Here is a 12136-nt window from a genome sequence, read left to right on the forward strand (position 1 = left end):
CAGGTATGGCCTTGACCTATCTGGGAAGAAGGAAATGCATGGTCTGGCCAGGATGGCATTGGTATTGTTGCTGCAGAGCCATTGGCACCCTCTGTGTTGAATGCTTGCGTATTTTTAAGGAATATTGTAGCATCAATAATGGTAAAATTCAGTCTGGTAAGATTTATTACTTCAATATTGGAGGGTTCCAGCTGATACTAGATTAACATATTCATAGGATTTTAGGAACTGCTTGAGTATTAACAGTTACCTTTTAATCTGAAATCTTTGCAAGGGTCTCGTGTCACTTCTGTGCTAATGACTTTTCCTGTCTTTATAAGAGGTTGAATTTCTTTACATAGTGTTTTGAGACTAAATATGAAAGACGGAAAATTACCCTTAATTTTAACAAGTTCCCATTTGGTTTAACAGCTGCTGTGATTTCTGTCTTGTCTTTTTGGCTGCATTTGCCACTTTGGCAGTGTGTTTTTGGCTGTCAGAGTCTTACAGAGTTCTAATGAAGTGCAACACTTTTTTCTTTTCCCCACAGCTGTTATTTGTCATTTGATATAAATCTTCCTTGTTAGAGTTTTGTTCCTGAATAAATGATAAAAGGACAGTTAGTATCAGAAGGCAGTGCTGGCATAAGAGTTTCTGCTTTGTTGCTAACTTCTGTTTGCTTTTAAAGTATCTGAAGCTCTGAAAGTTGGAAGTTGTTCTGCACTGTTACCAAAATGCAGCCAGCCCTTAATGAAGGTCCAGAAGAGGATGCAGTTAAAACGATTTTTATCCAGTAAAGAGTGAATGTCCAGCTACTATCTGTGTCACACCAAGGGAAAGATCACCTCCTTCAACTTTTTCCCAATGTAATGATAAGTGATATAAAGAATGCTATGGAATCATGTGCACATGGCTGGTCTCTAATTTTTAGCCTATTCCACAGACTCCTGAGCTCAGATACAAATTTGAATCTGGCTGGCCTTAGCCAAATGAAAGTTATGAATCTCTGGGGTGTAAACATTATAAATGATTGCTGCGCTCAATTAGAGCAGCTGAAGGCATGGCTCAAATATGGTTTTGACAGCAATACAATTAGAAGGTCATGTCTTAAAAGTAAGTCTAAAGTCCAGTAATCCAGTCCTCCACCTGGCACTGTAAGCAGTTCCTTTCTGTAACCATCAGCCAAAATAATACATGGTACATAACAAAATAAAGGTAACTGAAGTGCTGAGGAGCTGGTCTTTTCTACTTCATTTAATACTGTGAGGGCTTTCTGCCTGCTCCTGGAAGCAAGTGTTTCTCACAGGTCCAGAGGAAAAGGCAGGTTCCCTGCAACTGTGGTGATACACTGATGAGATGGTTAATAATGGAGCTTGCAGTTGTGATGCCAAAGTGATGCCTGAATGGCTGGTCATGGAAAGGCACCGGAGGAGGCTGAGAGTTCGTGTTGCTGGCTGCCTCCTGCTCTGCCTTGGTGCTGCTCCTGTGTGAACAAAGAGCCAGCGCACCACCGAGCACTCACAGTTTTCCCGTAGGGAATGATGCCAGTAAAGCAGCTAATGGTTGGTAGCCCAGAGCATGCTGCTGTTCTCCTGCCTCACGAGTGTGCTGACATCTCAAAGGATTTTTGCCAGGAAAAGGTTAAATTGTTCTGCAGTTTTATCCTTTTGTCTAGGACCTTCCTGGCGTCCTTGAATTGGATATTTCCATGTTCTCTAATCTTACATCCTAAGGGTGCTGTGGGCTGGCAATACCTCCTGTCCTGTCCATTACCCTCTGGATCACTTTGTGCAGCACAGTCAACATTTGAGACCAGCTGGCAGCCCAACTGCATTGTCTGTTTAACTGCAGGAAACCATCCTTTATCCCCTTCTGAATCCTGATGGAGTAATGATGACAGATAATTGATTGAATGCTTTTTCCTTTCTTTCGTTTATTCCTCTCTTTGAGCAGACTCCCCAGACACGCAAATAAAATCCTTAATTAAAATTTGTGGATTAATGAATAGAACAACAGATCTTTTTCTTTTCCTGTTGCTGCAATATCACAGAGAGTTTCTCTGCTTTTCACTTGTGTTCCCCTGTCAAACATTTTCAGCTGTCAAAATGGGTAAGTACACGCTGGGCTGTTGTACAGCCACATCAGATGCATCAGTGCTTTTTAGAATGCTGGAAAGAAACAGCAATTTAGTAGTCTGGGATTTCTCATGTGCTGTTTTGTTGCTTGCATGGAGCAGTGTCTTGGGTCATAGTCCCCTATAGAAGGATGGTTCTTCATGCTCTTTGGCAGGGTAAACACCATCTTTGCTGGAGTGTTCCTTCAGAGTTTGTGATGTAAGAAATACTTGTTAGAGTGAGGGCTGCAGGATCAGGATCACCTAACACCATACTACTATTACATGTTTAAATTACATAGTTTATGGTCAATGTGATTGGCATCTTTGTATTATAAAAAGAAAAAAAAACTGGTTTGGAATGGTTTTCTATAAACTGCTACTCAGTCTGCAGAACTGAGCATGCACTTCATGTCTGCAGACTGGACGTTGGTGCAATACAAGCAAATGCACAGCAAATGGCAGGTAAAAACAAACAAGAAAAGGAGGCTATCAAAGCTAATAAAGCGTCTCGTTGCATGCTGAATAAAGCTTTTATGATTTTATCTTTTTACTCGGGGAAAACAGTACATTTTGTTTCTGTTCTGCAGTGAGCATAAGCTTTGGAAGGTTAAACAGAGAGTATTAGGTTATGGTAAGTGGTCATCAGAGGCTTGCTTTACAGTCATGGCCTGTTAAATTGTTTACTGAACCTCATTTTGTATCTCTGTGGTTGATGTGAGTCTTAATTCCAGTTTATCTCACTTTAAACATGAGTCTGTTGAGTTTTTCATAAAACTTGAAAGGACAAACATAACGTTTAAGGTGCTTTTTATTACAAGCCACAAATAGTAAGGTGTCACCACAAAAATACCAGTCATTATATCATTGTGTATCTTGGCAAGTTTTATCAATACAGGGTTTTATACCTGCTGTTCTACAGCTGTCAGTTATTCTGGCTGCGTCCGAACAGATGCCAGGATCTACTCTCTTCTGGGAAAAGGCTGGGACAGTAGCGGACTGGTCATGCAGTGAGCCCCCATGGCACTCGTGTCCATCATGCTTATGGGCCTACTGACCTTGATGCTGTTGTACGTGATTTGTTTGCCTCAAAATGCTGTGTTGAGCACTGGCTATTTGGAAGCAACTTGGATGCCTGCAAAGTGGCTGGCAGGAAGGGGCAATCTGGACAGCAAAGCCCACTTTCCTTCTCAGATGGAGCAGAAGCTGATCTGCAGAACTGTCTCTTTGCTTTGGTGCATCTCCTGTTGCTCAGGACATCTCAATTTCAGCACTGGGTTTACAGATAAGTGTTAACTTCAGGCTGCATTGAGCATCTGTATCTTGTTAAACTGAAGCAAACAGTTCTGTAGTATTTCAGCAGGGATTGTGAGCATAAGAGAGCTTTGTATGGACAGCAGAACAAGACTTTTGGGTGCTTGCTTTGGACATTTTGAGATATAGAAAAATAGCAATTTCTCAGAAAAATATTTTACGCATCCCTGCTGCCATTTAACCCCGCTTCTAGGTTTAGGATACCTAAAACACAGCCTGTGTGTACCCAAAGACAGCCCACAGCTGTCGCTGTGTGGGAACAGCAGGGAGGGGCTCGATCTCTGCAGCTGCAGCTTGTGCACCGAGGGATTTCCAAAGCCTCTTGAGGCAGCAGGGCCAGTGACCCTTGTGTTTGTGCAGTGATGCCCAGCTCATCTCTGTAGGAGAATTACATCCTTTTGTATGAAAGTCAGGTGCTGTTCAGGCAGCCTGCTGTTGACGACCTTTATATATGTGGTTTATCAATTTTCAGAGCTCATTGTGGCATTTCCACATTTCCTAGCACCAGGACTTCACAGTAAATCCTCAGATAAACTGTGATGTTGGATAATCCAGGTGAAATGAGAAGCAGGGCCAGGGAACTGCTGGAACATAGGAGCAGGCTGTTGAAGTGAGCTGAAACAGGATTATTGGCGTTTGGGAGGGAGACAAGGAGCTCAAAGGCACAAGTATTAGGGCAGAAGGTACTCTGGGATAAATTCCATTTTGTATTACTTGCTCAGACATGCTTAGATCCTGCTCTGCTGCTGGGCTTCGGGCTGTTCCATGTTTTGATTTGTTTTCCCAAACAATTTGTGGCTTACACTGTGAGCAGTGTTTCCTACCCTGGTAATCTATAGCTTTGTGTTGGACCTCTGTAATGTGAGAGCTTTTATAGTTGCTCTGAAAAGGTGGCCAGGTCAGTATTACCAGTGTGCTTGTGACAGACTTGCTTTCCTCTACTAACTATGGCTCTTTGTGTATGGCTCCATAACTGGGTAGCAGAGCCAGCAACTGGGTAATAAAAACAGGACGGAAAATGTGAGAGCTCCTGAGGAAATATACTCACATGCCAACAAAGAGAAAAAGATACATTGGAAAATAATATCACAGAAGCAGATAATTTTAAATTTGAGATAAAGCCCAGCTGGTACTTTTATGGGCAGGACTCCTTTGGTTTATAGTGGAAAAATGTAAAAAAACCCTACAGTAGTGGAGACCATTGGCAGGAGACTGCTCTTTACCTTCCCTAAAAGCCACACATCAGATGGCTTCCCATTCTGCAGTGGTTTTGGGAGTAAGGGTCCAATCAGAGGACAAAGACACAAGTGTTTGGCCACAGGGTGCAGCACGCAGTGGTCTCATAGCAAACTAGGGACTGCAGGCTGAAGCAGTGTTTAAGTCAAGTGACCCATTTTAATAATTAGCCAACAGCCGGTTCCCGTACTTTGAAGGGTATGTTCTGCTTCAGAGGCATGCAGCGTGCCTCTCTTTGTACTCATGCACTGATTTTCAGGACTGGCTGGCAAGTGGCTTTTATATGGCTCTGACCTTCATGTTCATCTCACCAGAAGAAAAATATGAAGTCGACCACATTGCCAAATAGAATGGAAGATGGATTTGTTTCTGTGAAATAGGACTGAACGAACCTTTCTGATCTTGTTTTCAGGTATTCATTACCCTGCCAGGGTGATAGTTCTTCTAGTTGGTAAGACAGCCAAGACTGCAAGGTGAAAGCACAGAGCAGGGGATGGCACATTTGCTCTCCAGGTAGAAGATTATTCTTGTCTTGAATTTCTTTTCCTGCTGGAGCAACATGCAATGAAGTGGTGTCAAAATAATATGCACAGTACTGCATTCTTGGATTAAATCTAAATTACTAAATCTATCCTAGGAATATTATTTTTACAGATTCCACCACCCCCCAATATTTCTACTTCAACTGTTCAAGTTAGTGAAGAAAGACTGACAGAGACTGCCCATTGCTCCCAGCAGCTGGCAGTGATGCGAGGCTGATAATTTTCCTATGATTTGCTAAACTTTGGATTAAATCCACTGATGTGCTGTCTTAACTAGGGAATATCCAGCTCTGTTCCGCTTTGCCTGAGTCAGGCCTGAGTGTTTAATGTGGCTGCCTTCAGTCCCCAGCAAATGCAGAGGCTTGCTGTCCAACCTCCTGTGTACGTGAATGTGTATCCAAGTGGGAAAGGTCCAGTGATAAGGGAGGGTTATGGCTCCATCAGCTGAATCTGTCTCCAGCATCCTCTGGAAGTCTCCTGAACTGGGTTGCTGATCTGTCTGTCCCTGTTTTGCTGTCTTGAAAACTGTTTTGGAAAACCTTTTCAAAAGGAAATCCTGGTGCTGGGGACACATTTTGTGTGTCTTTTTGATCAAATGAATAAAAGATTTGCTGCACATGTGTATTCCTTCTCTAAGGTGCCTGCATGAGCACTGAGCCTGACCAGAGGTGGTTCTGCGCTTCAGAGTGGGCATAAATAGAGGTAGTTATATGGGCACCAGGTTCAGTGACTGCAATTTAAAAAGCTCTAAGTGAGATATAAGATCAGCAGCACTGAGGCGCAGCAGCCATGGAAGTTGTATGCTGTGGTAAACCTGTGTATGTGAAATCTCCCTCTAAAAAGATATCGGCACTTAGCATCACATCTGCTAATACTTATTTTTAAAGGACGCTTTTGTCAGCTGCCTCAGTTCCACACTGCCGTGGGCTATTCTCAAGTCTGGACTGTGTTCCAGTCAGTGTGAAGTGGACTCTGCTGCCAGATATGAATGGTTGACTTGTCCTGATGGCTTTTGTTGGCAGTAAACAACTGCAATGGCAATGTGGCTGTGATTTCTGCCAGCCCTTGGGTGTACTTTCCAAATACTAGAGCCAGTGACCCGGCTGAACTGAGGTCTCAGGGAATCCTTTCATGGGAACTACAGAAAAAATATATTTTTAGTGTTTTTTTGTATAATCTTGTAGACATCAGGATATGAGGGTTTGATGAGAAGGCTCAGGTGTGATCAGTCACCTGGGATGTTGCATTGTAACACCTAGGGGCATAGATATTAACACCTTAAATGTGTTAAACGTAGCTTTTCCTGATGCTCTACTGATACTTACTTTCCTGCTAGTCTAGTGATATTTACTTTCCTGCTACTGTAGATATAGCTGAAGGTAGTAGAGTTAGAAAAACCAGCCACTTTTTCTAGTGTACTATCCTCTGACCGCAACGTAGAGCTCCTCCTGAAATGACGATTTTTCTGGTCATCCAAAACCTGGATGTTGACAGATATTCTTTCAACATTATAGCTGACCCTGTAGTTACAGCAGTTCCCAAAAGGTATCAAGGTCCCTTTCTTAATTCCCTCCCCTACTCTGACTGGCAAACTGGATAGAAAGGCTTTTTGCCTACCTAAAAATACACCACACTCAAATTGAGCAGTAGCATGCTGGCTGATTAACAAGGAAAGAAAATCATTCTTTCCTACACAACTTAGTGGAACACAGGACCCTGACCCACAGCTATAGCTGAATTAAGGGTAACACTTCAAGTTTAGAATTTTCCTGAGAAGGAATATGCAGGTTAATCGTGTGTAGCTACTCTCCATTGCTGTCACTAGTAGAACTAAGTCTTATTTTCTAGGCTTTCAAATTCCAAACGGATGGTAAACTGAAGCCCATGGGAAGAGCTCAGCCTCAAGAGGAATTCTGTAGTGGCAAGTTGCCTACCTGAACCTATGCTAACCTCTCACCGTCTCTTCTTTTTTTGTAGGCAACATCTTTGTCGTCAGTTTGTCAGTTGCAGACCTTGTAGTTGCAGTTTATCCATACCCTCTGATCTTGAGTGCCATTTTCCACAATGGATGGACCATGGGAAATGTCCACTGCCAGATAAGCGGGTTCCTGATGGGCTTAAGTGTCATTGGGTCCATTTTCAACATCACAGCAATTGCAATCAACCGCTACTGCTACATCTGTCACAGCCTTCGATATGATAAGCTCTTCAACCTCAAGAACACCTTCTGCTATCTCTGCTTGACCTGGATACTCACAGTGGTGGCAATTGTGCCAAACTTCTTTGTTGGCTCTTTGCAGTATGACCCCCGGATTTACTCCTGCACCTTTGCGCAGACAGTGAGTACATCATACACCATCGCAGTGGTGGTGGTTCACTTCATCGTCCCACTGTCCATCGTGACATTTTGCTACCTGCGGATCTGGATTTTGGTGATTCAAGTCAAACACCGGGTGAGACAAGACTGCAAGCAGAAGCTCAGAGCAGCTGACATCCGGAATTTCTTAACTATGTTTGTAGTTTTTGTCCTTTTTGCTGTGTGCTGGGGACCATTAAATTTTATTGGCCTTGCTGTTTCAATTAATCCTTCACATGTGCAGCCACACATTCCAGAATGGCTTTTCGTCCTGAGCTATTTTATGGCCTATTTTAACAGCTGCCTTAATGCTGTGATTTATGGGCTTCTTAACCAGAATTTCCGGAGGGAATACAAGAGGATACTGCTGACACTCTGGACTCCCAGGTTTCTGTTCATTGATCTGTCCAAGGGTGGAACAGAAGGGATGAAAAGCAAGCCATCTCCCGCTGTAACAAACAACAACCAAGCTGAAATGCATTTATGAGTCAGAACAGTACTATTTGTTCTGGATTACAGTTGTATATATAATACAGAAGAGCCTTTCTATGTGTGCATTTCACAGCTGGTGTTGCTGAGCCCCTCATGCAAGGAAGGAGTCTGTTTCTCGTATGATGAAGGGGTCTGCTACCTTTCATGTTTAGCTTATTGCTGCGACATCAAGGCTTTGAATAGTTTTCAGAATGGAAATGACTGATCTTTATTTATTTCTTTATATATACCATCTTTCACCATGTGCCTATCTAATAGGTTTGGTTGCTTTTGCCACAAGCATTCAGTATGCATGGAGAAATGCAGTTATGCTTGAAATGCAATCTTCAAGAGCTGCCAAAATTGCCGTGTATTACAAACAAACTGTCTCCCCTCACTCTGAATTCTATTTTTTTTAGCATTAACATGAGCCAAACTATAGCAAATAAATTGGAATCTGCGTGGCTCTTCACCTTTCCAGTTAGGTACCAGTAGCAGCCAGCAGGCATACGTATGGGCATGATAATGTCCACTCTGTGTGTATTAGTTTTCCTTTTTCTTTTTTTATAAGGTTTAGAAGCTAGCCTGTGCCAGATGTGAGGCAGGCAAAAGCCAGACCTAGTGAATGTCTGATGCACTCATTTTAATTGCATATCTACAGGTATTAAGTACCCTTGCACTCTCCTTCTCAGGCCATGAGTAAGAGTATAATATATGACATAATCTAATTGTAAGAAGATACTTGGAGCCTGATTCTAATTTAGGCAGTATTCTGTCATGGTCAGTATTAATTTCAAATGTATTTCAGAAGCCCCTGCTACATGAACATCATATAAAAGATGAGCATAACAGAGTCCCACCTGTTTAATGCGGATGACGGCATTTAAGTTCCAGTAATATTTACGTTTGCAGACAAAAGGAAAAAGGGAAAGAAAAGTTTCTTCCAAGCGCTTCTCCTTTTCCTAACCACAGAACATGAATTTGACAGGGGGAGAAGAGCAGTAGAGAATATTTTTCCATTTTATACATGTACAAAGCTGTAATTCAAGGAGCTGGGAGAGGAAAGCTACTTACGCATATTCATGCATCAGTTCTCAGTTAAAGCCTGAACTCTGCTATCTGTGTCTTTGGAAACAATGTCCTGAAGTGCTGCAAAGGCCAGTATTGTGTTAGAAACAAGCACATGGGCAAAGATAAGGCTGTTTCTTTAACAGAGTATGTGTGGGGGGTGATGGCAGCTGTCTGTAAATATGACTTTATCTTTTCACCGTAGCTTCAATGTAATTTCATCTCTTTATGGTTTAAAACTTGGATCCTGCTTTGAAACAGTCCCATAAAATCAACAGGTCAAGCTTGCCCATTGAAACTGTACCTTAAGCTAGAAAGGCTTGATGTTGGGGTACTGAGAGGCACAGCAGGCGCTGTGTGATGGAGAGGAGCAAGTCTGAGCCCTGTGGATTGAATAAGGGCAGCAGTCAGCCCTGCGCCAGACCAAAGAGTGCCATCTTTTTGATTATGGTCAAAGCAGGATCAGTAGTAGTTCCCAGAGCTGAACCCCAAAATCCTGAGAACCAGGATTGCACTAGCATGTAGGTGCCTAGCAGTGGAGGTACATAGGATTTGCAAAACCCTAAGCAGGCTAAGTGCCTAATCCTTACTGAGTTAACAAGCCATTTGTGCATTGCTTGCTGAGAGCAACTTGTTGCTGAATGTCCCTTCTGCTGATCTTTCGGGGGAAGAGGAGTTGAGCAGAATTAAGCCCCTTTATGAAGTGGGGCCAAGAAACATTGCCTGGTGCATTGCTTCAGTGAGGACTGCAGTTTGCGTGCTGCCACGTGGTGAAGGTTGCTGCGGTGCAAAGCGGGGTTCTGCATTCATAGGGCACCCTGGCCCTTTGTGAAATTTCAAACGTGAACATCTCAGCCACTTCAGATGATTATTGTTTTAAAATGTACTGCAGCCAGCCTCCCATAATAGGAATCAAACTGAGTTCTGTTTTGGCCTCTTAATCTGCCTGAGCATGGCCAAATAAAGGTATCTTTGCCTTCAGAAGTAATGTGGTCTGTTTGCCTTCCAGCAAAACCAGTCTGGATGAATTCACACCATTCCATGCAAGCAAAATCATTTTGAGTCAAACTTGGATAAGAAAAGCACCAAGGAATCCATAACTGCAGGGACTGTTTGTCCCATCACACCAAGGAGATGTCCCGTGTTCTGTGACTAGTCTTCAGTCATTTGCAATTAGCTACAAGTGTTAGAATCACATTAGCAAATAACTTCAAGCACCTAGTGCCAAGACAAATAGACTTAAGACAATTATGAAGAGTCTTTTACAGGTTTGCCAGTTATCTCAAATGCTGCAAAACTGGCGTTTCTTCTTGTTAATTGTTGTCTTTTTAACTGAATGTTCAGTGAATGCAATGTGGTTTGTTTGGTTTGGTTTTCTCTTTAAGCTTGTATTTGCACTATTTCTTATTCAAGCTCCAAAGTAACAGCCAGCGAGCACTTGAACCAAACAATGTAAGCCAAAGGAGTCCTGAAGAGGCAAGCTGCTCTGCTAGCACTTGGTAGCAAGGGGAGCAGCTCGAGCACAAAAGGGCATCTCCCCAGGACTCAGAGAGTCGCTGCTGAGCTAAACTATGCAAAATGATAGCTCGTCTTCTGCTGTAGGGTCTGAGCCCAACTCTTGCCCTGGTCTTTGCAGGGGAAAGGCTAAGTACCTGCTGGGCTGGGGTGGGACCTGAGCTGCACCACACATACACAGACCCTGCTGCCACCTCGCAGGGTGGGGATGGGTCTGAGATGGGCACTGTCCATCTAGCAGCAGAGAGAACTTGCCCTAGCACAACCTGTTCAGATGTGCTTTGGGTGTCCCAGCGTAAGCGAGGGCTGTCCAAGAGCGAGCCCGGAGGCTGGCTGATTCAGCCACAGTTGGAATCCGGAGCTCAGTCCTGCTGGAGCTGAGGTTTGTGATACAAAACATGAAAAGCAGGGAACATGGCTTCAGACAGAAAACACTGTGCCATTTGCTAGCACTTTGATACAGAGACAGTGGATAGGATAGATTTTTATACTGATTTATTTTAAAACTACCCAAGCAGCTCTTTATTTTTATGTTAAAAATGGTTAACAGGATACAGTTTATTTTGTTTACAGAAAAAGGGAAGTGTGTCTTAAACCAGGAATCCTAAGATGTGTCAGAGTTTCCCTATGGGAATCTAGCTTTAATCCAAATTTGGCTTTTAAGGAGATTCCACAGGTTATATCATGCTCTGCCAATCCCACCTGTTGCATACCTTGCCTTAAGTCTCAGAAATGACATTGAGATCTCCTATAAACTAGCTTTAAATCATGTGCTCTGGATATGACCTGGTGGTGTTGAATATCTATTGTAGCCCCAAAATCTAAACTGGTCCTAGTGGCCATAAACTTATGGAGAGGCAGTGATGCTCTGCAGGAAGAGGAATCTCTTGCTACAAAGAAATATTTTTGGATGTTGCTAATGAATGTTGTTTATTCTGTTTAAGAAGAATGTAACTAATATATTTATATATAAATATATATTGCATATGCTGTTTCCATTTTATCATTTGATTAAGAATCCTTTCCTATTGCTACTTTTGTTCCTAGATTCGTCCCTTTCCCTGCTAAAACTGTAATAAATCTGCCACTGGAACGCTTAGTATTTTTTCCCACTTGCAGTTACTTTTTTTAATAAATATTTGGAACAAGAGCTTTAGTGCAGATTTTGCTGTGCTCGTGCAGTTCTTCAGACAACAGATTCTGCCCATAGGTTGCAGCAATTATATTTCCATGCTGTGTTGACTGGATCTGTATTTTTGGGAGCCTTACTGCTGCTTCTGAAGTGGGGAGGGTGGTCCACACGTAACTGCAACTTGAACTCTTACAGACCAAGTGCCTTGTTCCTGTTTCCTGACAAGATGCCATGTCTAATCTTGGTGTTGATGTAGTAAAGGCTGAGATTATCCAGTAAAACAAAAAAAGACTGAACCACCACGGAGCAGATGTGTTGCCTGAACATCCCAAAGCAGAATTGCTGGGGTTTTTTGCTAATCTTTTCTAGCAGGCACTGGACTTTATCTGCTGCTTCCCCTGCAATGCTCA

General features: G+C 42.7%; 1 protein-coding gene across 1 annotated transcript in view; it reads left to right on the forward strand.

Annotated features, from left to right (window-relative positions):
- GPR50 (G protein-coupled receptor 50) overlaps positions 1-11734 on the forward strand; it is a 38918-nt gene extending 27184 nt beyond the window's left edge. The window contains exon 2 of the mRNA XM_065689785.1: positions 7162-11734. Coding sequence (XP_065545857.1) covers positions 7162-8027 — 866 coding nt within the window. The 3' untranslated portion in view covers positions 8028-11734. The remainder of the gene's footprint in view (positions 1-7161) is intronic.
- Positions 11735-12136: the final 402 nt, after the last annotated feature.

Source organism: Lathamus discolor, chromosome 9, assembly GCF_037157495.1.
Source record: "Lathamus discolor isolate bLatDis1 chromosome 9, bLatDis1.hap1, whole genome shotgun sequence".
In the NCBI taxonomy this organism is placed as follows: domain Eukaryota; kingdom Metazoa; phylum Chordata; class Aves; order Psittaciformes; family Psittacidae; genus Lathamus; species Lathamus discolor.